General features: G+C 41.4%; 1 protein-coding gene across 7 annotated transcripts; it reads left to right on the top strand.

Annotated features, from left to right (window-relative positions):
* Positions 1-98: 98 nt before the first annotated feature.
* On the top strand, positions 99-26,139 carry TMEM126A (transmembrane protein 126A). Of its 7 annotated transcripts, XM_029602233.1 has the most exons (6): positions 354-491; positions 664-715; positions 3,164-3,292; positions 10,817-11,010; positions 20,219-20,333; positions 25,856-26,139. In XM_029602233.1, the coding sequence occupies exons 2-6, from the start codon at positions 684-686 to the stop codon at positions 26,058-26,060; spliced, it is 675 nt and encodes a 224-aa protein (XP_029458093.1). In that variant the 5' UTR covers positions 354-491; positions 664-683; the 3' UTR covers positions 26,061-26,139. The 7 variants fall into 7 exon arrangements, with proteins under 7 accessions (XP_029458097.1, XP_029458094.1, XP_029458098.1 ...); XM_029602237.1 differs by lacking the exons at positions 354-491; positions 664-715 and adding an exon at positions 99-262 and having other exon boundaries at positions 3,174-3,292; XM_029602234.1 differs by lacking the exons at positions 354-491; positions 664-715 and adding an exon at positions 99-262.
* Positions 26,140-26,492: the final 353 nt, after the last annotated feature.

Here is a 26,492-nt window from a genome sequence, read left to right as displayed (position 1 = left end):
TGTCTGGGCCATGATTGAATACTGTCCCTCGCGAAGGTCGGCGCAGCGCAGGTCAAAACATCAGCTGTTTCAACCGCGCGGGCTACGGAGGCCCCTCTAGTTCAAACAGCTGTCGTTTGACCTGCGCCACCTGAGCGACAGAAGAGGCGCCGTGCTGACCTTCGCTGTAGGGATGATGTTAACTTAGTGGAAGACGCCGGCGCTGGACGGTAGAAGGTTGGACTGCAGCTGGATTGGAGGGCTAAGTCCAGAGAGGTCCCAGGTATGCTTCGAACATGATAGGCTCCGTTTGCGGCCGCCGGGTAGCTTAAAATCGTATTCGGTGGCGCAGGCTTCTCTCCTCTCTTTTGCAGCTCACTGCAACGTCGCGGTCGCAAAGGCGTTGGTGATGCTGGGAGTTGTAGTTTTGACGTAGTTTAACGGGTAAATGGAGTTCAGCCGGTGCATATCGATGATGTCACGAAGGATCTGGGCGGAGGAGAAGGGAAGAGGTATTTAAAGTGTAAATTTTTTTTGTTTGTATTGTACGTTTACTATGATGAAGCTCCGCTCTAGCAACGAAATAGTCGCAGCAATGTAAACTTGCACGGTAGCGCAATGTTTTAGGCATTATGCCTGGTGTTGCTCATTAAACTCATTCTCTTCCTTGTATTCAATCTTCAGCACGGCCGTGATATTTAGAGATGGATGAGAGCTTTTGCCGTCGTCGCTGCACGTGAGAGAAAGGAAATATTTACCTGTTGCAAATCACTTGCAAGGAAGCAGCCTTTTTGCATTGTCCACCCATGAAGAAAGGTTTCCCCAAGGTCAAATTACACCAGCAAAAGAGAGCCTTGCTGTTTTAACGTGTTTCGCATAGATTCAGAAAACTTCATTGGCATGAATCGATGTACATGTGTTGCCAAAGTAATACAGACACAGTGGGCACAGCAGAAAAAAATAATGCATGAATTTGATAATGGTAAAACAAAATTATAGAGTACAAAAAGGATAGTTCCTAGGTTCTAGTCCTACTCCATATTGTTTTTGTCTTTGGTCAGATTAGGTTTCTGGCTTGGTGGCAGAATGCAATATAGTTTACTTCTATAGCTGCTGTTTCTTATTCCCCTCAGGAAAAGCGTTTTTCCTGCCTCTTTCTTTTCTGAAGTCTTTGATTTTTCTCTGTCAGTTTTTGGGAGTGTATGTCACTGATATTTTTGCAAAGTACAGGAGGAAATTCATTTCTGTTTATCTAACATTGCACTATATGTAGATTGTGCCTTGGGGTTTCCAGTGCAGTTTTTGTCTAAACATTTCTACTTCTAAATTTTGGTCACTTATTCTGTATTTAATTTTTTGCATTCACAACGTGGTCCAAAGCATCCCTATCATTTGTACATGTATGAAATTGTTTTTCCTCAAGGGCCAATCTCTATCTTTAATATGTCTATAAGGATAAAGGATATAGAAAATTTGCCTGGTTTGTTCTGGGTTTTTGTTGTTTCAGTGACAAGCATTTGGTCCTGGGTTTATCTCCTTACAAACATAACAACAACATGAGAATGGGTTTATTGGGTGCAGATCTGAGGCCAAGTAGGCCTGCATTTAGAAATAGACAACTGCCTCTGATGCTAAATATTTATAGGTGTTGGAACATTGCCATCACTTTCATGCCTCCCGCTGGGCCTGCCACCGTGGTGCTGACCTGGCAGCATACTGGAGATATAAAATTCAGCATGGAGCCTCTTGCAGCCTCATGCTGCACCTCACCTCCTCCACAGGCTGTTATTATGAAAACTCATGCTAGGGGCAGGGCACCACTGGGCCTGTCAGCGCTGCAGAAATCCTCATACTGACTTGCCCAACGTCACAAGGAATTTGAACACTGGTTTCTCCGGGGTGTAGCCTGCTGCGCTAACGATTAGGCTACTCCACTCCTGTTTGGTCAACAACAGGACTTGGAGGTAATGGAGGATGGCCTGAGAGGGGAGGATATGAGTAGGGACAGTTGGGGAGGCAGAGAAAGGGAGACAACAGCCCCCCCCCCCTCCCCCCAATTTGCATCTTAAATCCAGCTCAGAGGCCACAGTTATCTTCCTGAAAGAGTGGCAGAGTCTTGATAACATGGCAAAGTACTTAGACTTATGGTCAGCCTGCAAAGCATGTCTTGCTAGCCAGTAAGGCTCATAGTCCGTGAAAGAGTGCATGCATGCATGTCAGTGCACCTGCTCATTTGCTCAGGTGACTGTGTCTTCTACTAATGACCAGTTTATTTGTTCTCACAAAAAAGTAATTTCTTATCTGTGAAGGATATCGTGTCTTTTTGCTGTTACCCATACTTGTGTAGTATGAATAAATACAGCTCATGCGTGACCTTTGAACGATTACTACTTATGCTACCAGACATTGCTTCACTAATCTGTGAGATACAGACAAGCGGCAGCTCTTCTCCCAGCAGCCCACAAGTAGCCACTTTGGGCTGCAGCAGTATCAACTCCCCCAGAGTAGCCTAGTGCTTAGAACAGCAGACTGAGAGCCAGGGAAGCCAGGGTTTGAATCCTCTTCTTGGAAAGTCCAAATAAAACAAAATCCTGTCCTCCACTGACCCCTGCAGGCACCATCATGGTGTCAAAAAGGCTTTTCCTTCAGTACTTAATTTTACAGAAGTCTGCAAAATTATGCTGCCTGAGTTGTGATGGCCATAATAGCATGAACCCCATGCTGGAAATATTACTTGGCTTCCTGTCAATTTAGTTTACAATTTAAGTTGTCTGCCTGGTTTTTAAATCATTACAACAGTAATGGAGCCAGGTACCTGACTGGCAATATATAATCCTGAACGATCCTTATGATCATCTCAAGCAGTATTATTAGCTGGCCCTTCTTTGAAGATAGCTGTTTAGTGCAAGAAAGTGTGCTTTTGACTGGGTGGTTCACCATTTGTGGAACCAACTAGCCACTGAAGCTCATATCATTATCAATTATTTGTTTCAGGAACATAGTGAAAACTCTTTCCCCCCCCCCCCCCCCCCAACAGGTTTTTATTTGATTTTGTCTTAATTTGTTGAGTGGGGTTGTAATATTTTTTACATTCTAATTATGATATATTTAATGGCTTTTTAAATTTTATTTTATGCGTAGCCTATTCCTGTGATTCACTCTTGTGTGACTAAATAAACTTCAGTTACTTTCAGCACAGGAAAATGGTGGGGATTGCACCTGAACTTCCTCAGGAGGGCGACTTCCAGATTCCAAGAACCAGAATCATTGAATTCTTGGCTGAAAGGTTCAACCAACTTCCTGAAGAGGAGAGGTAAGAATTGTATTTTCTCCAGAGCTTTTTCATACAATTTACGGACATTACGGGGTAAGTTTGTAACTTTCCACACCGGTGTAACGTCTGCACGTACTTCTTAACCTGCAGACTTTACACTACATTTCAAAGAGGAAGTGTGCAAGTACTTTTCCATTGAAAATTCTTACCAAAACTACCTGCACATATTTATACCTGCTAATGTGTGTACTAAGTACACACATTAGCAGGTATAAATATGGTTTTATGCACACAAATGCAGGTATAAATAAGGTTTTATGCACACAAATGTGCTTTCGAAAATTGATACTTTTAAACGTGTAACTCCTTTTGAAATTATACTACATTTTCAAAAGGTTTCACGTGCATAAATGGGCTTTTGAAAATTGCTACAATACAAGCTACTTTTATGTGCATAAATATTTTTGGAAATTCATAGTTTTTTCAAGAAAAATTCATTCACACACACATATATATATATATATATATATATATATATATACACGCGCACGCTCTTTCACCGACATATGCACACATGCTCTTTCTTTCTCACTCACACATAGATGCACAGTCTTTCACTAGCATATACATATGCATGCTATTTCACTGACATACACACACGTACATGTATGCTCTTTCACTGACGTGCATATGTGTGTGCTCTTTCACTGATGTTCACGCTATGTTTTTACATGCTCCCTGTCACGCAGAGGCTTCTTTCACCACATCCTTTCTTTGGCTACCAGCAGGGTGGGCTCTGCTCATGGCTCAACTGGGGTACTTCTCTTTTTTCCACCCATCCAGCCCATGGAGAAATTGCTGAAGAGTAGGAGAGGTGGAGAGCGGGAAGAAACCCATTCTACTCTCTGTGTGTCGGCCCTGCAGCATGCTTGAAACTGTTGGGGCTGGTACTTTCTCCATGCTGATTTCATGCATTGTGCAATCCAGCATATAGGAAGTGACAGCCCCACGAGTTTATTTATTTATTTAGATTTTTATAATTCCGCTTTTTACAGTCTAACCATAGACTATAAGCTCTGCACATTGACTTGTGTGTGTGAGTGTTTTAGTGAAAGAGCTTGTGTGTGTATATATTTCAGTGAAAGAGTGGTGCTACTGGGTGTGCATACCGTGCAATTGCATGGGGCAGCGGCAGTGGAGTAAAAACATTGCATCAAGTCAGCTGGTGCAGAGCCTTTTTCTTAATTTAATTTCTTGGTTCTGCATTGCCACCACTGCACAACCAATAGAGAGGCTAAGAGTGGCAGAGGTGGGCTGAGAGCAGAATTTAGGGATCTGGAAGTGGTCGATCTGAGCAGCCAGCTGCCAGAATAGAAAAAAGGAAGCCAGCCAAATAAAGAGAGGTAGAGTGATAGATATATATCTCTATCTATAGAAAGAGATATATATATACTTTTTTTTTTTTTTTTTTTTAAATCTCCTTTGGGGACATACAATTGGTTAATTTTCCAAAAATTGACCTGAAGTTCTTAGATTTAAGGAAATTTTCACTTTTTTGCTGCAATATATTATTGTCCTTAATCAGAGCAGCAACGTTGGCCTAAAATTGGGATACCTTCTGTTTCATAGCTTCCATTTTCCCAGTAACATCTTCCACTTTCTTTTTACACATATACAGTGGCTTGCAAAAGTATTCATTCCTCTAAAAAGTCAGCAGATTTGTGTTGATTACAAACAGTACTTACTCAGAGTGTAAAGAACAAAAAATAATTGTGGAATAATAGGACCTATGGATTATATGTAAAGCAATGAGTTGACCGGTAGTGCTTAATATGATGATCCAATAGAGATTTATAACATGTAATTATATTATCTGGAACAACTGTGGTAATCTGTTGTATTATGCCAGGTCCTTGTGGCCTGGTTTGGCTTCTGTTGGAAACAGGATGCTGGGCTTGATGGACCCTTGGTCTGACCCAGCATGGCAATTTCTTATGTTCTTATGAAAAGAGTAGGCCTTGCTTTTTAAGAAAAACAAAAGTTTTGACACCTTTACTTCTTATGTCATGCCACTGAGTAAAATTATTATTATCTATATTCTGCTTTTTGGTACTTCGAAACGGATTACATTCAGGTACAGTAGGTATGGCTAATTCAGGTACTTTCACAGATCGTTCCAGATACTGTTGCAAACCAGTATGCTCTTAAAGTAAAGTTTCAAAGTCACAATGAATTATTTCTCTACATTTTATGTAAAATAAAATTAAAAACTGAAAAATGCTAGTACTTGGTAGAATCACCTTTTGCTGCAATAGCAGCTTTAAGTCTGTTGGGATAAGTTTCTATCAGCTTTGCACACTGTTTGGGAGTGATTTTTGTGGCAGATTTGCTCCAGGTTGTTCAGGTTGGTTGGATGATGCTTATGGACTTCAATTTTCAAATACTGCCATAGATTCTTGATTGGATTGCGATACGGACTTTGACTTGGCCATTGAAGAATCTTCTGAGGCTTTTTTGCTACGTGACACGTGGTAGGACTCAACAACGTTTTGCGCACGCTGGGGTAGATTTTATAAATTTGCGCGAGCGCGTACTTTTGTTCGTGTACCAGGCGCGAACAAAAGTACGCTGGATTTTATAAAATCCGGGGTCGGCGCGCGCAAGAGGATGCATGTTTGTGCAACTTGCGCGCGCCAAGCCCGGCGCGCGCTGCCTGTTCCCTCCAAGGCCACTCCGAAATCGGAGCGGCCTCGGAGGGAACTTTCTTTCCACTCCCCGGCCCTTTCTAAACCCCCCCCTCCTACCTTTGTTGCCAGATTTACGCCTGCCGAAAGCAGGTGTAAATCTGCGCGCGCCAGGGGCTGGTCTGGAGGCCTTGACCACGCCCCTGGGCCAGCACCACGCCCCCAGTCCCGCCCCGGACACGTCCCAGGGTTCTGTGCGCGCCGGCGGCCTATGGAAAATAGGCGCACCGGCGCGCGAGTGCCCTGCACGCGTAAATCCAGCTGGATTTACGCGCGCAGGGCTTTTAAAATCCAGCCCTTTCTTTAGACTGCTCTCTCCAGGATTGTTGGTTCAGTGTGTGATTCTAGCTTTGCGTCCAGTTTTTGGATGCTTAAGTGGGCCTTAGCAGTCTGTACGTCCAAATTACGTGGCCCCTTAAGTGACCATCCGCTTACTTGTGCTTGCAAGTTGAGCATTGTGCGCTAACATTTTTACAGCCCCTATCCTAGGGACGCCTAGGTGTGGACACCTAGAATTTGTAGATGTTTAAAAAAAAAAAAAAAAAGCTAGATGAATGCCTCCGGTCGCCGATCAGCAAGCTGCCAGCCTAATGGCACCTATATCTAAGAAACCTAAGCGCCTTTTTCTTTGTACTGCCTATCATATTCTGGCATTTCTGCCAGGAGTGCCAGCTGCCTTGTGCCAGTGCTGTTTTGGAGGCTCAGGGATATTTATCGTCCTCTGATTTCACTAAGCCTGGTTCTTCCCAGCTAGATGTAGGTCTGGGTAAAGATGATTCAGGTGGATGCCTGATTTTGGAACTCCCCTATGTGGTTCATCAGCAGGGGTTGGTGGCTCAGTGAGTGCACCTCCTGCTAGAATTTTCCAGGGATTGCAATCTTTTCTTCAGACGCAGTCCTCAGCCCTTTTTAATGCTCCCAAGGCAGAGTTGCAAGTAGGAACCTTGCCTGGACTGCTGTTAAGTGCCGGAGTAATCCTAGAGTGGCGGATGGCACAGATGATGACACAGAACCTGACTTTTGAGGATGGTGACATTCCTACTGGATTAAAACCATATAGGACTAGGACGGTTCTTTCATAGAGATGAACTACCAGCTCTCTTTTCCCAGACCTTGAAAATGTTCAGGGCTCCTGGGACAGATTCTGTGTCTGAGTCAGAGAGATCCCATTTTGGTTTCCTTGCGTAAAGCAGTGATGGAGGCCATTCAAGAATGATTGATCTTGAATGAGGCACCCCAGAAGCTAGTTTCAAAGGGGGTCAGATTTTGGAAGGCTTGTATCCCTTGAATCCAGCCCCTGGGACCGGAGGACGGAGCGGGGCTGCCGGCCAACGCGCGCAAAGTTACGCCTGCTTTCAGCAGGCGTAACTTTGCCAACAAAGGTAGGGGGGTGGGTTAGGGAGGGGAAGGTGGGGGGAGGGCGAAGGAAAGTTCCCTCCGAAATCGGAGCAGCCTCGGAGGGAACAGGCAGCTCGCGCTGGGCTCAGCGCGCGCAGATTACACAAATGTGCACCCCCTTGCGCGTGCCGACCCCAGATTTTATAAGATTCGCGCGGCTACATCTGGTGCGCGAACAAAAGTACGCGATCGTGCAAGTATTTAAAATCTACCCCATTATGTATTAAGGAATTTATTCAAGCGCATTTATTGGAACCCATGTCATTCCTGGGACATGGGGGAAGAAACACATCACCGGAGGACGGGGAGAAAGACGCTGAACATAGATTAACTATGGCCCCATGAAGAAGATGTTCACATCGAAACACGGACCGTGTCGGGCAGTCTGATTAATACCTCTAGGCACCATGACAAGTGTTTCTTCACAATGAGCTAAGTAGCTGGAATATTGCAATTGATGCATTTAAAATATTGAAACAGAGACATTTTTATGTTCACTAAAGGTGTATGCACGCATATAAAATATTTTGAATGACCAATGATTATACTTAAACCTCGTACACAATGGCTAAAGTGAGTGTGCAGTAATTGCATTACTATCAGGCTATATATGAGGTCATTTAAAAAACAAAAATTTAAGTTTGTATACATTCTTGTTGGGGAAACAGAGGTTTTTGTCCTTCTATATCACATATATTTCTCTGACAAGTACCTCACCTGATAAAAATAGAGAGAAGTTTGGCGATTTGGAGTATATCACATATATTCCTGGGGCATTTACATGTTCCTCTAGCAACGTCATCTATGTGATCATTTGGCCCTGTTTATATATTTATATAGGATAAACAAAATATTTCGCATTGGTTGTCTACTTCTCATTCTGTAGATGAAATAAAAATTTTTGTCAAACAATTGTTTACATGAGGAGATGAAATCTCATGTAAGCTCTGTTGATGTGAACGTTTTATTTTTACTTGGCGAACTATGACCCCATATGGTCTTAATGAGGATATTGAATGGGCAGCATTTATGTAAGTCGGTAGGTTTAATCATTGGTTAGTAAGCATTCACGTTGATGTGAGGCTGGTTATTTACTGATTCAACTTTTTTTGAGAATGCTTTAAGTAGTATGACACTTGCTGTGTTTGTGCCGCGTACGTATTTGTATGCTTGAGATGGATGAGTTTTTTCACCAGTCATCGAGGTTGGCCTTGTACAAGTATTTTAAGTAGATAGTTTCTTTTGTAATACGATTGGTTGGCCGTACACGCCAGTATACATCACCGAATAGTTGGTCATTGATTGGCTTGAGTTTTTGTTTGGTTTTTTTTAAATCTCAGTCAAGGGCATACCAGTACACCGACATTTCGCCATTTTATGATGACCTCGTGGCTATGACATTTTTCTTGTTGGTAAGTAAGGATATAATGCTCCCAAGTTATTGCAGTTTTTGTTAATTATTGGGATTATTATTGACTTTCTGCTTTTGACTTTGTATCTCATAGGTGCAATTTCGAATTGGATACTTTGAAATATCTATAATTGATATTTGAATGCATTACTTCCTGTTTAATCGGGTTAACATTTAAACATATGAATAGTTGCTGTATCTGGCATTTGGATGTCTGAACATCCCATTTGTTCAAGAATTTGGTATTTATCTCATTCATGATTATATAGGCAATTTGTTCTGTGAATATACGGTATGTTGTGCTGATCAATCTTCACATTAGGCGATTTGTTTATTTATTTATTTATTTTTTTAATAGTTGCTTGTATCTCTCAAGAAACCCCCTCGGGTGAAATGAGGGTCCCTTGTCTGATTCAATTGTGGTTGCATACATGATCATTTGGGAAGTTTTTGAAGAGTTAGTCGCAAATACATTTGCGGTTACATCGATCTAGGAAAATTGAGTTCATGCAAGTTTGGGATTTGAGGCAACGATGATAATTGTGACTTTTTTTCTGCCTAATATTTACTATTTGAGATTATTGTGTTTTGAAATATCCCTTTTTGTGTAACCTTATATGATTGTATTGTGGGTACATTTTAAATGTATATTGCGGTTACATTGACCTAGGAAGATTGAGTTCATGTAAGTTCAGGATTTGAGACAACAATAATAATAAGAACATAACATGCCATACTGGGTCAGACCAAGGGTCCATCAAGTCCAGCATCCTGTTTCCAACAGTGGCCAATCCAGGCCATAAGAACCTGGCAAGTATCCAATAATTGCAATCTCTCTGTCTAATATTCATTGTTTGAGATCATTGTGTGGTTGAAACATCCCTTGAATTTCAAATACTCTCCCTCATCGTGTAACCTTGTATGATTGCATTGTGGGTACATTTTAATGTGTATTTTTATTTGGGTTGAATGTGTGTGTGTGTTGGATGTATGAGTATGGGTGAATACTGTAAGAGTCTATGGGTTATGTTATAGGGTATTGTTACGAACAATATCGGTTTGGTGAATATCCTATTGCATATTGTCTTGTATCATTTTATGTTTTTGTAATCCATATATGTGAGATTTGGTAGATACTTATTTTGTGCATTTTTTTGTACTATTTCAGTTTTTGTAATACAGTGGTGCATTCTACATACCTTATATGTTTTTTTTGTAATAAAACATTTGATTTCATTTGTAATATTTTTTGTGAAGTATTACTATTGCTCTCATTTAATGGGGTAGATTTTATAAATTTACGCAAGTGTGTACTTTTGTTCGCGCCTGGTGCGCGAACAAAAGTACGCTGGATTTTATAAGATACGCGCGTATCTTATAAAATCCGGGGTCGGCACGTGCAAGGAGTGCACATTTTGTGCAACTTGCGCGCGCCGAGCCTGGTACGCGCTTCCTGTTCCCTCCGAGGCCGCTCCGAAATCGGAGTGGCCTCGGAGGGAACTTTCTTTCCACCCCCCCGGCCCTATCTAACCCCCCCCTACCTTTGTTGCAAATTTACGCCTGCTGAAAACAGGTGTAAATCTGCGCGCGCCAGCAGGCTGCTGGCGCACCATCACCCAACCCAGGGGCTGGTCCGGAGGCCTCGACCACGCCCCCGGGACGGCACCACGCCCCCGGTCCTGCCCCAAACTGCCACCTGACCCCGGACACGCTCCCGGACAGGCCCCCTCCCCGCCCCTTTTACGAAGCCCCGGGACTTACGTGCATCCCGGGGCTGTGCGCACGCCGGTGCACGAGTGCCCTGCGAGCGTAAATCCAGCCGGATTTACGTGCGCAGGGCTTTTAAAATCCAGCCCAGTATGTTTTAAATATGGACCGCCATATTTTTTTTACCTCTGTTGCTGGCTAGGACTTAAATGGGCAGACGTCAGGATTAGTGTATGGATTGGAGACCATAAACTAGAGCTAATTATAAAAACATTGCTTTTCTATCTTTTTTTTTTTCCACAGAAAGCTGTTTTCGTATGGTTCCCTGTACCTTGGATTCAATGGAGCATTTTGTGGTTTATTAGCAAATAGTTTATTTAGGAGAGTCCTAAACATTACCCAGGGTCGCATTGTATCCAGCTTACCAATGGCCATCCTTCCCTTTCTGACTGCAGTGGCCACTTACAATGGCTTTGTATGTCAGCCTTTGCTATCAGGTAAACTTCTGATGATTTTTACATATATCATGAAATGTTTTCCTGTTTACACCAATGTAAGGTTTTTATCTCAATAAGCAATTACCTTCATGTTAAAGTGGCTTTCTCATGAGAAGTGCCCCCAGTGTGCAACTTTTTCTTTAAAAGAAAAATCACAGGTGTATGTGAAACAACCAAAAACTGTGAATTTAAAATATATCTATTTCTCTCTCTCTCTCTCTGTGTATGTATATATATGTGTATGTATGTGTATATATATATATATATATATAATGTGTGTGTATCTATTTCTCTCTGTGTGTGTGTGTGTGTATGTGTGTGTATATATATATATATATATGTGTGTGTGTATCTATTTCTCTCTGTGTGTATGTATATATGTGTGTGTGTGTGTGTGTATATAATTGCCCTTTCCAGTTATTTCTGCCTGTTTTTAAATGTTTAATGCAGCAATATTTGGGGGGGGGGGGGGGGGCAGCTGACATGTTAGATGGTCTAAGATCGTTATCTGAATAAGCCAATAACAGTTTCTGAAAAGGCAAACATTTTAAAAGGTGATGGTAGGTAGTGGGGTACACTAGCTTGTGCATCAGTCGGTAATGTTCAGCACTACATAAACCTCAAGACTACAGACTGAAAAGTTTCCGAGTCCCCAGACTCCTGAAGTTTTGTTACCATCTTATTAATTTGTCAGGAATGAATTTTGGAGTGCAACACAAAATAAATAGCTCTATGTGAGGCCCTATTTAAATTGCAGTAGAGGCCCAATATTGTGGCATCCACAGTTTCTGTAGAATTGTGATTTAAGTAGGATCTTACTGAGCAGCTGTTTCCACAATTTTGGCTGCCTTTCTGCAACTCAGCCATAGCTATTTTAAGTTAATACCATAATTTAGATGGGGCCCTAGCTATCATTGGTTTATTCTATTGGCTTCTGCTCTTGTGAGCTTTCTAGTGGTTCCATCTTCCCTGTGCTTAGAAATCAACTACCTCCAATGTGGAGAAATCTCTTGGTGATGCTTCTGGTGAAAAGTAAATCTACAATGAGCATGGATGAGAGGAAAATTCTTAGCAAGCTCTTAATGGTGCACGCTTGCTCGCATTATGCTTCTGATGTTATTGGATTCCACTGCAAATGTCCATCATCAACCGCAGTAAAGGACATCTTCTGTCACATTTAAACAGGGCTACTTTTTCCAAACTTAGGGGGGATATTTACTAAAGCCACTGTATATTGTCCAGAGGGAAAATTACTATGGGATTTGTTAACCTGTGGTTTTCGATCCCATAGGTTGTGAATCCTTTAATAAAATCCCACTGGGAAAAATACTGTGATGGCCCCACATCCCAAGGCCACCATCTTTTAAAGGGCCCATACCCAGCAGGACCTCTCCCATCCATAGCATCCAACCCTAGGAGGTCTAATGGGATGCATGTCTCCCTGACCTCTCCCCCTCCCAAGGCAGCAAAAGTTTTAAAAGTTAAAACAAAGTTTAACTCCGCACCTCTTTTTTTTTTTCCCCCCCAACCCCTGCCAGTCTAATAGCTAGGGATCCAGCGCCTCCATTTTCAAAATGGCGCCAGCCGATTTCAGGTATCCATTTGTCCCTATCATATGAGCTGGGCCCTGAGGCATCAGGACATGTATTAGTGTCCCATTGCTTCTGGGGGAAAGCTAGCTACACCTCTTGAGATGTAGTTAACTTTCAGGCAAGCCATGTTATTCGATTAGCATATGTTACGCTATTAATGAACTTATTTGTATGCAGTTGCATGTAAATCAGCGCATTTAAATAGCCACATTGCACTAGGTTTTTTCAATTACAGATAATGCACCGCTTGTTTACCATGGTTTAGTAAATGATCCCTTCTATTACTAAAATGCCAACTAAAAAAAACACACAATTTTTTATTCCAGCTTTCACCACACATTATCTATATTTTATTTGGTAACTCTTAACTTTCTCCAATTTTTAACTACAGTTTTTGCTTCAGTTCCACTCGGGTACTGTATAAGGGAGGAGGAATAGCCTAGTGGTTAGAGCAGTGGGCTACAAACCAGGAGACCAGGGTTCGAGTCCTGCTGTTGCTCCTTGTGACCTTGGGCAAGTCACTTTACCCTCCATTGCCTCAGGTACAAAACTTAGATTGTAAGACCTCTGGGGATAGAGAAATACCTATAGTACCTGAATGTAAACCGATGTGATATCTCAGATCGAATGTTGGTATATATAAAAAAATAAAAATGAATAAATTAATGGGATAATCACTTGTAAAAAGCCAGAATTTACTTAAATCTTGGACTTGAGGATCACTGTCTATCCCTGGGATAAGCAGCATGAAATCTATCGCCCTTGTGACCTGGATTGGCCAGTTGGAAACAGGATACTCAGCTTGACACACCTTTGGTCTGACACAGTATGGCAAATCTTATGTTTTATATTTGAGATTTATATAACCAACCTGAGAGTCATGCAATTGTATTTTAGAGAGGGACTTTTCATCTTGGGCAAAGTACTAACATTCTTTTGTGCATTTACTTCATGGGGTGATCATGGTAAGGAAGACTATCCGTACAAAACTTGCATACAATTGTATGTGCATTCATTTTGAGGCATTTTTTTTTCTATATGGTAAGCTACATTGCCTATCAGTTGCTGTGAGTGGGATGCTCAAACCAGCCAAGAGAGCAGAGATCTGGAGCAAGCAGTTTAAAAATGCCCAATTATTTCCTTAAATGAATAATCAATGTGTCTGGAAGTCTTCCCCCAGCCTCATCCCCATTTCATATTTATTATAAATAGAGAACACATACCAGCAGGAGCTGGGCTGGAGTAGAATTCTTGCAATGGGAAGAGATTTGCTAAAAGATATGACCCATGGAGTTGTGATGGAATATTAGTTTGGGTCAGACTTTTCAGCAACCAGTTGCATCAAAGAGAGCCTGTCTCCCCTTCTGTCATATATAATGATACATTTGTTCTCTCATGCTCAGTTCTTGGGACCCTTAGCCTGGCCTGGCTTTTAGGACACCCACCTTGAATCCATTTGGTTTAAGAACCAAGTCAATTGACGTTTTTTGACTAAAACCAGATTGGGTTGATGTTATGTGATGCTTAAACTTCCAGCTTAAAAAAATAAAACTTTTTTCTTCCTGCCTCATCTGTTTCCATCTTTCTATCGGAAGTGTGATTTGAGAAACAGAATCTGCTGTGGTACATTATAGACTAATTTTCAATGGGAACCTATTGTAACACGAAAAAAAAGTTACTTACTATAAAAAAAAAAAAAAAATGTCTGTCGATAAGCAGGCTTATTTAGCCATGCCATCTTGGTGAAGTCATTCAGTCATCACGGGTCAGAGCTTTCTCTCTAAGCGCAAAGTTCTTCTCTTGCTGCTGCGTGGCTCCTTCCCAGGCGTATTGAGCGGTTCCCCTCAGTTTCATTTTTTCCGCGCTCTGCACAAATGTGTGAGGCCGTTTCTACTTTCTCCTCAGTAAAAAAAAAAAAAAAAATCGATGTTCAAGTCAGGCTTTAAATTTTGTCAAGGTGAACAACAGACACAAATTCTGTTATTTGTGCCTCTGTACCGACCATGATCAACCGGCTTGTGAGCATTGCAGGAGATTGTCTCCCAGAGCTCAGCGCCACCAAGTGGAAAAGATCCTTCGTCTGAGAGAAGAAAGGTCAGGATCTTATGCCCAGTCTTCAGCGGATGGAAGATCAGCTCAGCCCTCGCCAGGACCGAAGATTTTGCATCCAAATCGATTGAGGCTCATTTCCTCACTGGGATCTAGGTTGCCCATAAAACAATGTCTCTGCCAGCACACTGCAGTGCATTGAAGACTTAGGTGTACAGCAGTGCCTCTGTGACATCGGTGAACTTAACTGCGCTGAAAACGTCTGCGCATACAAATGTGCCAGACAATTCTGTGCACAAAAAGGTGCCGAAGACATTGGCGCACAAGTCGATGCAGAACACATGAGCTCAAAACTCTGCTTCGGAGACATTGAAGCATATCATGGAGCCAAAGAAATCTAAATTAGCAAAAATTTCACCTAGTCACACATCAGACAATGGAGCCTCATCAAACCATTGAAGCACTTTCAAAGTTTAATGTACCACCAGATCTATTACCATGAAGAAGTATGGTGAAATCATCATATCCCATTCCTTTACTACAATTATCTGATAAGGAAATGGAAGGAGAATTACCAGTGGAACTGATCTCCTTGCCAGAATCCAGTCAATCCGAAGGGAAACTCACTGACCCCCGCCGTTCCCCCTCTTTACAAGAACCTTTAGGGGACAAGCCAAAGCTACAATGATCAGAACCTCCAGCACCTAGACTAGCTGCACCACGAGAAAACATCTTAAATATCTCAGCAACAGAGCCACATCTCATCAACCTTCTAGCTCTGTATGCTCGTTAGAAAGATCTCGTATAAAGCCGCCTGTTAACTCTAATGGACAAGAATACATATCAGCGGCGGAGAAAACATTAACACAAATCACTTCCATTTTTAAGTCCTTTTTCTATAATCTACCTATTCAGCAAGATACGGATTCAATTGGAGGCATGCTGTTCTTGTCACTTTGACCCCGCTCCTTCACCTTCAAAGCTGAGGTTAGTCCACAGGACTCCATCAGCCCTTCGGGCTCACCAATATTGTCTCACTGCCCTGCTGACTCCCCACTTTCCTCGGCAAGGAGTTCATCAGGCATCCCTTCAGACACTCCAGAAGAGCTGGCTCAACCATCGTCACCTCCAGAGGACCTAGCTTATTCCAAGTTTTTAGAAAAAGTGGGACTTCTATTAAAAATTGAAACTAGAAAAGTACCCAATCCTAGAGCTGAGACGATGGGCATCTTGAAAGTCTTGGAGATGCCATCAGAACCTACCGCTCTCCCGTCACATTCATTACTGGACTCCGTCATGAATAGGGCCTGGGAATCTCCTAATTCTCTGGTCATACCGTTCAGAAAATTGGATCTCAAATACAAAATGCAGAAATCTATCCATTACAGTATGGTTCAAATCCCATATGCTTCCATGGGTGTATAATCTGCAATGAAAAGGCAAAAAATACTAGGTCGCATTCTAATACAGTGCCTGGAAAAGATGGCAAGTTGCTGGATGAATTCAGCAGGAAGATCTTTCAGAATTCCATGCTCAATGCGCAAATACATCAACATCAATTTTATATAATGCAATATATATATGAATGCGTTCAAAACCTGATATCCTTTATCTCATTAGAAGAAGGACTTATGGGAACAGATTTGCAAGAAGGCTTACATCACCTTCTCAGAACAATATTATCTGAGGGGTTTGATACTTTGGCCAGATTCTCAGCAGTTTCTATAGTGGCAAGATGTTTAGCATGGCTCTGTTCAAGTGCAATGCGTGAGGATGTGCATGATAAATTAGCAAATTTTCCATGTAAGGAAATGGTGAGAAACTCGCGGAAACTGTTTCTCAAATCCAAGAGAAAAATATATAGCAGTACAAATCTTAACATTCCCGAATGATACACCATATTCTACTAGAAAATATTACTTAAACTACAGGAAAAACCTCTATCCGCGTAGACCATATAATGGTTACCAAAATTATCATCCCTACCAATCTCCTGCCTGTCAACAGCAACAACAGAGGAAATGCCCAAGGAGTCAATGACCCCAGAAGGTGCAACAATCACAGTCACAGAAGCAACAGAGTTTTTGAGGGACAGCCAGCCACAACAGTCACAGCATGTCGGAGGTAGAATTTCATCCTTCTTCCATGCTTGGGCCAAGATAACAAACAATCAATGAGTTCTGGAGTTAATTTCCCAAGGTTACAGGCTACAGTTCCCTCAGGTTTCCTCATTACCACACTTAATAGCCCACACCAGCAGACGATTTTACATTCCGTTACTTCATCGGGTATTAAGAATTCTGTTGAATCAACAAGTAATCCACCCTCTTCCTCCTTCCCAGGTAGAGAAGGGCTACTACTCCCAGTACTTCCTCATTTCCAAGAAATTGGGAGGTTTCTGTCCAATCCTAGACTTATGTTCTCTCAACAAATTTGTCAAGAGGCGGAAATTCAAAATGACTTCCATGAAGTTAATTCTCCCTTTTCTGCAACCTAACGTCTAGATGTGTGCTCTTTGGACCTAAAGGATGCCTACACTCATATTCCCATCCACAGAGCATACTGAAACATAGAAATGATGGCAGAAAAAGACCAATCAGCCCATCCAGTCTGTCCAGCAAGCTCCCACACTTATTTTCCCATATTTATCTGTTTCATTATTTTCCCATACTTATCTGTTTCACCTACCAGCAAGTTCAGGGCCCTTGTTGGTAACTGTTTGATTCAAATTTCCTGCCATTCCCTGTCATTGATGCAAAGAGTAATGTTGGAGTTGCATCAAAGGTGAGCATAATGCTTAATGGTTAAAATGTGGTAATTCCTATTTTTGAGTGAGAGAGTGAGTGTGTGAGAGAGAGCATCTAAATTGGCAGTTTCTTTGCTTCCAAACTGGGGACCATCACTACCAGTACAAGGTTCCTCCCCTTTGGACTCTCATCTGCCCCGAGAGTATTCAAAAACTGTCTAGCAGTAGTTGTGGTTCACTTACGGAAATAGGGAATCTGGATATTTCCATACCTCGATGACTGGCTGATTGAGCATGTCCGGATTTAGAGACACAATGTCATGCTTTTGAAGCAGAATGTGATGACCATGCACCATGCACGTGGCAGCAGTGATTCATGTCATCCCTCATACTCGACTTCACATGAGACGGCTGCAGTGGGGGTTGAAGTTTCAATGGAATTAATGACACCAGCCCATGTCAAAAAGAATTTGACTATCAGTCTCAATGAAGAAAGATATAAAATGGTGGCTGAAATCTTCTGTATTATCCAAGGGAGCAGCATTCAGGAAGCCTCCTCATTAATTATTACAACAGATGCATCAAAGAAGGTATGGGGACCCCCACCTACTTCAGTGGAAAACCCAGGGCTTATGGTCGCTAGCAGATAAATCTCTTGGTGCAAAGAACCATAAAACATGCATTTCACATATTTCAGTCAATTTGAAGAATGTCTGTGCTGATCTACATGGACAATCAGATAGCTATGTTCTACATAAACAAGGAGAGTCAGGTTCCAGGACTCTATGCAAAGAAGCTGCACAGATCTGCAAATGGTCAGAACAAAATGGAATATTTCTCCAAGCATCTTACCTACCGGGGTTGGCAAACACCAAAGTGGACAAATTCAGAAGTTTTCATCCGTACCAGCGGTCTCTGGACCAGAGAATAGCTGACAATCTGTTCAATTGCTGGGGAACTCCACAAAGATAGAGGCCTTTTGTTCGATTCTCCCATAGCAATTGAAGAATATTCCAGGATGCGTTTCTAATCCCTTCGAGAAGGGGCCTATTCTGCACCTATCCTCCAATTCCGCTCAGTCCCGAACAATACAGCAATGTATATCGGACAGAGCAGAAATTATACTTATAGCTCCAGCATGGCTGAGACAACCGTGGTATGCCTATCTAATACAATTTTCCATTCAGCCTCTTCTGTTTCTAGGAAACAGCGCAAGAATTCTAACAGAGGAGGGTGGAACGGTCATCCATCCGATGCACTCTTTTCAGCTCCCAGCATGGAGATTGAGCGGAAGTATTAGGATATCTCCAACTGCCATCACAAATTACGGAGGTCTTAGTAGCAGCAAGGAAACTGTCCACAAGAAGGAATTCTTCAAATGGAAGAGATACTCTATAATTAGTGTATCCAACAGAGCATTGATCCCTTCACCTGCTCTCCAAAAACTTTGCTGATGTACCTACATTCCCTTTCTACCTCAGTTTTAGCAGTTACTTCAATCTGAGTTCACCTAAGTGCTGTAGCAGCTTATCGCTTCATGGATGAGGGTACCTCAATCTCATCTCATCCATTAATTTCGAGATTTATGAAAGGGTTACTACACATTCACCTGCCAATACAAAAACCTCCGGTTCCATGGGACATGAATGTTGTCCTAGATAGCCTAATGAGGGCTCCCTTTGAACCTATAGAGTCCTCATCTTTGAAACACATCACCTGGAAAGAACTTTTCCTAGTAACAATCATGTTGGCCAGAAGAGTAAGTGAACTCCAAGCTGTAGTAAGTATCCATACCTTCAGTTTCATCACAATAAAGTCCTACTAGGTACACATCCATCCTTTTTGCCAAAACTGGTTTCAGCTTTTCACCTAAACCAAACAATTTCATTGCTAACATTTTTCCCTAAACCTCATGCAAGTAAAAGGGAAAGAGAGCTACATACATTAGATTGCAAGAGAGCCCTTGCATATTACAAAGAGCTCAACCATTCAGACACACTTCGCGACTTTGTCTCTTTCAACTCAAATGACCCATGGAAAGCAGTAAAGAAAAGTATACTGTCGAACTGGATAATACAATGCATCCAATTCTGTTATGAGTATCATTCCCTAGTGCCTTAATTGGATCCTTGAGCACATCAAGTTAGAGTGACAGCAACTTCATTAACTCACGTATACAACATTCCTGTTCAGGAGATCTGCAAAGCAACGACGTGGTCATCAGTACGCACTTTCACTTCCCATTACTGTTTCGACCAACATTCACCAGCGAACAGTGCAGTGGGATCAGCAGTGTTACATCACATCCAAGCAACCTTTAGCTTGGGACTCACAGACAACATGGCTAAATAAGCCTGCTCATCGACAGAAAAAGCAAGTTTGCTTACCGTAAACGGTGTTTTCCTTTGATAACAGGATGATTTAGCCATGTGTCTCCTCCCATCTCCCTGGATAGCTACTACTACCGTTGCATATCTGCTTAATAATCAACTGAAGGGAACCGCTTGCTACGCGGGGCACAGGGCAGAGCTTAGAGAGAAAGCTCTGCCCCGTGACTATCGGATGACATCACCTAGACAGCATGGCTAAATCAGCTTGCTATCTATGGAAAACACAATTTATGGTAAGCAAACTTGCTTTTTCCTTTACACATTTACTACTCTTTAAGTGCATTGTTCATTTCACATGTATAGTAGATCTAAAAGTTATTACCAAAGGAATGTAAGCACATCATCATTTGGTTTGAAATATTTATTTAGGAAATACTCAATTTCCAGTGCTAAAGGATGGAAATTTTAAAACTATTTTTGTACCACTTTAGGTGACTTAAATTGTTCAATTTGTGCCATGGTCCGAGGTGCGTTAATTGGTTCTGTTGTTGGAGGCGTGTATCCCATTTTGTTAGCTGTTCCTGTAAATGGAGGTCTTGCAGCCAGGTATGTTTTCTATCAAGCTATTAAACCCTCTGGTGCCCCACACAGGTTGTTTCACAATAACAATAAATGCTAATAATGGTGTATGGAAGCCATACAGCTAAATGAAATATCCAAACTGAGCAAAATTTGCCTAACAGAATGCAAAATAACAGAACATTGTAAGGATGAACTGAGAAGAGCCTTCAATAAGCAGATCCAGGCTCATACTCTGAGAGTATCATGCCCCATTGTTGCTCTTCCCCAATTCTACCGTGCCACTGCATTATTACCCTTTCTCTCTCTCACAACTGGCTTGCCAGAGGATTGTTTCTCTCACTTTCCTTCCCTTCCAGGATGCTGTATCCATCCACCGTGCTCTCTCTGAAGAAATATTTCTGATATTACTGCTGAGTCTACCCCTTGCAGCTCATATTATGACCTCTTGTTCTAGATTAGGGGTGTGCAAACTTGGGAGCGGCTTGAACAGTCTTGAAGAGGGACACACTGGCAGCCCAATCAAGGAAAACAAAATGGCTATGCTTTCAAGTTATAAGCATGCCACGGCTTAGCTATGCATCTCTTTCGGTGGGCCAGAGAGAGGAGCTGCCTCTGTTTTGGAGGTACCAGGAGGGACGTTGCTTGCTTTGTGGCAGAACTGGGATATGGGAGCAGCCACTGCAGTGTCCCACAATACAGGAAGAGCTGCAGCCCTTGGATCTCAGGATGGGGTCCCCAGGTCTTCAAAAATTGAAAGAGATCACAGTTATAGCACATTGGGAGAAAAGTGGTGGAGAAGGGAAAATAAAGACAAAGTATATATATAAAAAAAACCCCTTAAAAAAAAAAAAGATAAAAGATGAGCAAACTAAGAAAATTACAAAAATAGGAAATTGTGAAAACAATAAAACAAAGCAAAAATAAAGTTGGTCAGGAAAGGATGGAATTTTTCTCAGCACCTAAGTCTTTAGAAAAATTTTCCAGCCCTTGTCATTGTAGTGTGAGGTGTGAGTCTCTCTTCTGATAGGCCTTGGTCTACTTCCATTGTATGCAGACCTATTTCAAGCATATTCATTGTGGAGATCCTAAAAACTCGCCCGGTTTGTGGCACTTGAGGACTGGAGTTCACCAGCACTGGCTTAGGTTGTGGGGATAGGGAGACAGGAATGAAAGGAGGGAGCTGGTGGGGATAAGGGCAGAGTTTAGTGACTTGTGCCCTCTTCTCGAGCCCCCCCCCCCCTTCCCTCACAACCAAAAAGGTGTTCTGCTGACCCTCTCACAAGAGTGAATTCTCCACCTTGAACATTATTGTATGAGTGCAGATTATAAAGTCTTTTAAATAAAACAAATTTGCCATGATCCTCTAGTCTGTCCCTCAGTCAGTTTCTAATTCCAGTCCACCCCAGGCTGTTGTTTATTTGAGCCTTCTGTACAGGACAGTATCAAAAGTTATGCTGAAATCCAAACAAACGCAGCTCGTAGACTGTTGATCTAATATTCAAGTCACCCAACTGAGGAACTGCTCAGATTTATCTGACATGGTTCTCTGTTGTCTTGAAGCCTGCAATCTGCTGGATTCTAAGTACTCCACTCTCCTTTCCTTCATTGGGGGCACAGTTAATTTTCCCACCAATAGGATTAAACAAACCAATAATGCTTTTCATAATTTTTACCTTCTATCTGAATCCATCTTTTGAGAAGATAGGTATGTTGTATAGGTTAGAAGAAAGAGATTTTGAAAATGTCTTATTAAAGTAAAACCTTTTTTCTTATTAAGTAGATTGGTTTCTGGCCTAAGAACACGCTCCAGCTTTCGATCCATCTCTGTCTCAGTGAATTTGGGAGGATTTTAGCTGGGTCCCTTGTTCTTCTCTATTGCAGCATCCAAGTCTTATCACAGGAAACTGTGGTAGACAGGTTGAAGAGGAAGCAGCAACCCACACAATCTCTTCCTCACCCCGATTTGGGCTTGGTAGTAGGATATCGGCAGTACAATGCATCCGGATGCAGCCTCCTCTTCTGCTGACCAGGGCTGGAATATTGCGCTTTGAAATGCCCTAAGCAGCAGAGTAGCACATAGACCAAGGTGCCATGCCAGCCCTATCCTCCTCCTTTAGACCAGTCCAGAGCGGCAAGGGCAGGGGTTTAAGTTATATGAGAGAGAAGGTATTAATGTAAGGAACCAAGTGTGTGAGATAGTGGCTGCTCCTCCTGAGCCAGGATTCATTTTTTTCCTTTCCCCCTTCCTCGCCCATCCTCTCAAACCCTCCTCCTACCCTTATTTTCTGTTATCCTCCTCCCTGCCAAGCACTGATCAGAAAGATGACCACTCCCCAAAAAAATAATCAAGAAATAATGTTTATAAACATAAAATTATATTCATTATGGGGTGAATTTTCAAACCTGCGCGCGAGCGTACATGTGCGTGCGCTATCCGGCGCGCACACATGTACGCCCGATTTTTATAACATGCACTAGACATGCATCCCATAGCTCTAGGCTATCCTCAGAAAATATTTCCTTCTGCAATTGTTTCCCCTCTTATTGATAGGCCAGATTTATGCAAAATTGTTCTGGTCTGACCTATCAACAGTCGCACTCAGGTCAATAGGTCACACAATTCATGGACATCTTACTTCTTATTACTGAGGTTTTGCTAACAGAAATTGAGGGCAAGGAGTTCCATAAGTTCCTCTCTTAACCCTACCTGATCAATGTTTAGAGAAAAAGGCACTTTAAATCTAAGTGTGGAAACATTTAAACTTAATTAGGGAAGAACATTAAAAGTAGTTTCCTACCTATTCTGTCAAACAATAGTTCAAATGACGTATGGCATGTAAAATACGAAATGTATTATATTTAATTTTTTTCAGGGAAAAGTTAAAAAAAAAAATGTAGATTTTTTTTTTTTTTGGCCAAGCACCTTTCCTCTGATTCTTATGGTGTGGTTCAATGAAATGGATGCTTAGAGCCAACAGCTGCGGAGAAAAACTTCTCTTTTATTAAATGCTATAAATCTTATTATATAAGGCCTCATGAAAGAGAGAGAGAGACAGTGTGCTACAAAAAGCACTGGTATAAAACTGTCGAATGATTTTACTGATAAGACATTATATAGGATTTTACACTTGTACATTTTCAACCCTTAAACTAGGTTACACAATTGTCAAAATTTCTAGGATTGGCTTTTTACTGTAAATTAATCTGAATGGCTGCATGTTAATTTGCTCTTGCTCTGCTTGCAAATTGATCTCACTTTGTATGCAAATGTTATCTATGGGCTTGAGATGCCAGAATGATCTTGGTGTTCTAAACATAACTTCTGTAACCATATGGTCCTGTTCTTTTCTGTTAATACAGCATTTTTATCTAGCGCTTCTCCTTCTGCGGCATCTGCCTGTCTAACAACAAATAAAGCCCAAATGTGAAGCAATTACTTGTTAGTAATTATAAATCTACTTATGATCAAAAAACCTACGAGAACAAGAATGAGTTCTTTGTGTGACATGTCAAAAAGCGTTTCACTGTTATGCCTGCAAATAGTGCTTTGGGCCCCCACAACATTACCCTGGCCTAATGCTACTCATTACAACTTAGAAATGTGGAGTTTGGGAAGGAGGCATAGATGTTCAAAGCTTGGGCATTATAAGTCTTTATTTGTAGCTACACGTGGCTTTTTTGTAAAACTTATTTGTAATTCCATTTTACCTTTCAAATCTAGCTCAGCCAATGCAGCAACAGTCAGAGTATAGTTCCTTCTGTAATCCAGTCCAAGTTTGACCTTAAATCTACCAGTACGTGTGGTTGCTAAGCAAGGGCAGAGACTGCCTCTTAGTATTCCCAGCCAATGGAGCACACGCAGGCCTCCACGCAGCCCATCGGATGTAAAATTTTAAAAGCTGTAAAATCATCCAAAACCACTTAGAGCGATGACTAAATATGATGAGGTGGGGGTCAGTTAACTACAAGTCATCACCCATGAATACCCCTTACCCAATTGTATAACTTAACGGCGCGACTATATAACCTTCATAATAGGCATCATTGTGTGGTAATATATACCTTCACTCACTCTGCCTTATTTTTAATCATTGGTCAGTCCATATGTTTTTTTGTTGCTTGTGATAAAGTGCTCTTGTGCATTAAAACAATGTATTTTTTCTTTCTTTCAAAAAATACTTATATATAATAACATCCACTTATCTTGTTGTCGTCAATCTTGTATGATGATATTGCTTAATATTTAATTCTCCGACCCGAAATCTTCATGTCCGATTATTAACAGCAATGTGTAAACTCCCCACATTGCTTCTCCGTGCCCGACACTGTACAATGTTTCGGACTCTCTTGTCCTTCCTCAAGGGCGAAATCTGCGCCATAAACACAAACTTCTTAAGTCATTAATTACATTATTCGCTTACATTATCCAAATGTACAGCACGCTACTCACTCATTCCCCGGCATGGCGTTTCTCGGCGTTTGTTATCCTTCTCTTCCGGTTCTCTCACCCGCCTTCATTTTAAACCCCTTTAACAGAGTGACATGCCTAACACGTCACTTCTGGTATTATAATGAGTACCATTCAATAGCGCTGTTTAAACCTAATGGTGTGACGGTGCGCATCCAAAAAATCCACTGTTCTCTTAGATTTAACAGAAAATTCAGATCGCCTCCTCGCACATTCATTGAGATAACATCTAAGACACGCCATTGTAATTGTTGAAAAGTGTGTTGGTTTTCTTTACAATGGGCCACCATCGGAGCCAACATTTTACCTGTGGCAATACAACTGCGATGCTCTATTAATCTTACGCGAATTTGGCGTTTGGCGCTTGTTGCTTCTCCGTGCCCGTGTCGGGCACGGAGAAGCAATGTGGGGAGTTTACACATTGCTGTTAATAATCGGACATGAAGATTTCGGGTCTGAGAATTAAATATTAAGCAATATCATCATTCAAGATTGACGACAACAAGATAAGTGGATGTTATTATATACAAGTATTTTTTGAAAGAAAGAAAAAAGACATTGTTTTAATACACAAGAGCACTTTATCACAAGCAACAAAAAAACATATGGACTGACCAATGATTAAAAATAAGGCAGAGTGAGTGAAGGTATATATTACCACACAATGATGCCTATTATGAAGGTCATATAGTCACACTGTTAAGTTATACAATTGGGTAAGGGGTATTCATGGATGATGAAATTTTAAAAGCTTACATCTTCATTGTGGTTTTCTTCTTACCTATCCTTCCATATGCACATCATGCCAAAAGCCAACATCATCTCGTAAAGCAGTGTTAAAGCTTCGCTGCAGGTTGCACACACCATCTCAACCTTGTCTTCCAACCAGAAGGCATTTTCTAAACACTTTCAGCCTTTATCCATCCCAGGAGCAGAAGACATAATCCACTTTAAAAAAAACACCTATGCCTTATAGTGCTAGAGACTGATACAACATGTCATTTGAAAATTCAAATAGAAAAACCAAAGTTGGCTGAGTTTCAAAAAGAAGTTCTGACTTTTCTTTGCTTGTTTCTAGATACAGCACAAATCCCTTGCCAGACAAAGGAAATATAATGCGATTCTGGATCACAGTCTCTCAGCCAGTCTTTAAAAAGATGAGTTATATTTTGATCCTTCAGGCAATGTTTGGTGTGTACATGAGTTCCAGACATTATGGAATATATGTAAAAATGCTCCAACTTCCTTCAGCCGGTACCGATATTGAAGAATTCAGAGACTAATGGTTGAAATGATGTAATAATGCACGTATAAAACTATAAATAAAGCTGCCTTCATGTACATGATTTTTTCACAACAGTGGTGAAAGGTTGTTTGGTTTTTTTTTTGTTTTTTTAATATTTGTTTCCTAGCGTGTAGCCAGATGGACTCGGGACCAATGGGTATAGTGCTCTCCTGATATTAGATAGGAGATGGAGTCAGATTTCAAGCAGTGTGAAAGGGTTTTTTTGTTTTTTTTAATATTTGTTGTTTTTTCAGCCCCTAAAAACACAATTGTAATGAATTGAGATAATTCAGATCATAAAATCTACAATATCCCACATTTTACTAGGTTACAAGTATTATGTGGAGGACAATTTTCAAAGCCATTTGCAGGACGTGCATACACTGTCTGAAAATTTGCCTTACATCAACATGGCTAAAAGCATGAGTAT

This window comes from Rhinatrema bivittatum, chromosome 5, assembly GCF_901001135.1.
Source record: "Rhinatrema bivittatum chromosome 5, aRhiBiv1.1, whole genome shotgun sequence".
Classification (NCBI taxonomy): Eukaryota; Metazoa; Chordata; class Amphibia; order Gymnophiona; family Rhinatrematidae; genus Rhinatrema; species Rhinatrema bivittatum.
Note: the sequence above shows the minus strand (reverse complement) of the source record. Positions and strands in the feature narration are given on the sequence as shown.

What these genes read in the sequence shown, in the direction of transcription:
- TMEM126A (XM_029602233.1), top strand. Translation starts at nt 684, where the DNA reads ATGGATGAGAGCTTTTGCCGTCGTCGCTGCAC. An exon ending in CAACTTCCTGAAGAGGAGAG is followed by an intron (nt 3,293 to 10,816) that starts GTAAGAATTGTA and finishes TTTTTTCCACAG; the next exon opens with AAAGCTGTTTTCGTATGGTT. An exon ending in ATGTCAGCCTTTGCTATCAG is followed by an intron (nt 11,011 to 20,218) that starts GTAAACTTCTGA and finishes GTACCACTTTAG; the next exon opens with GTGACTTAAATTGTTCAATT.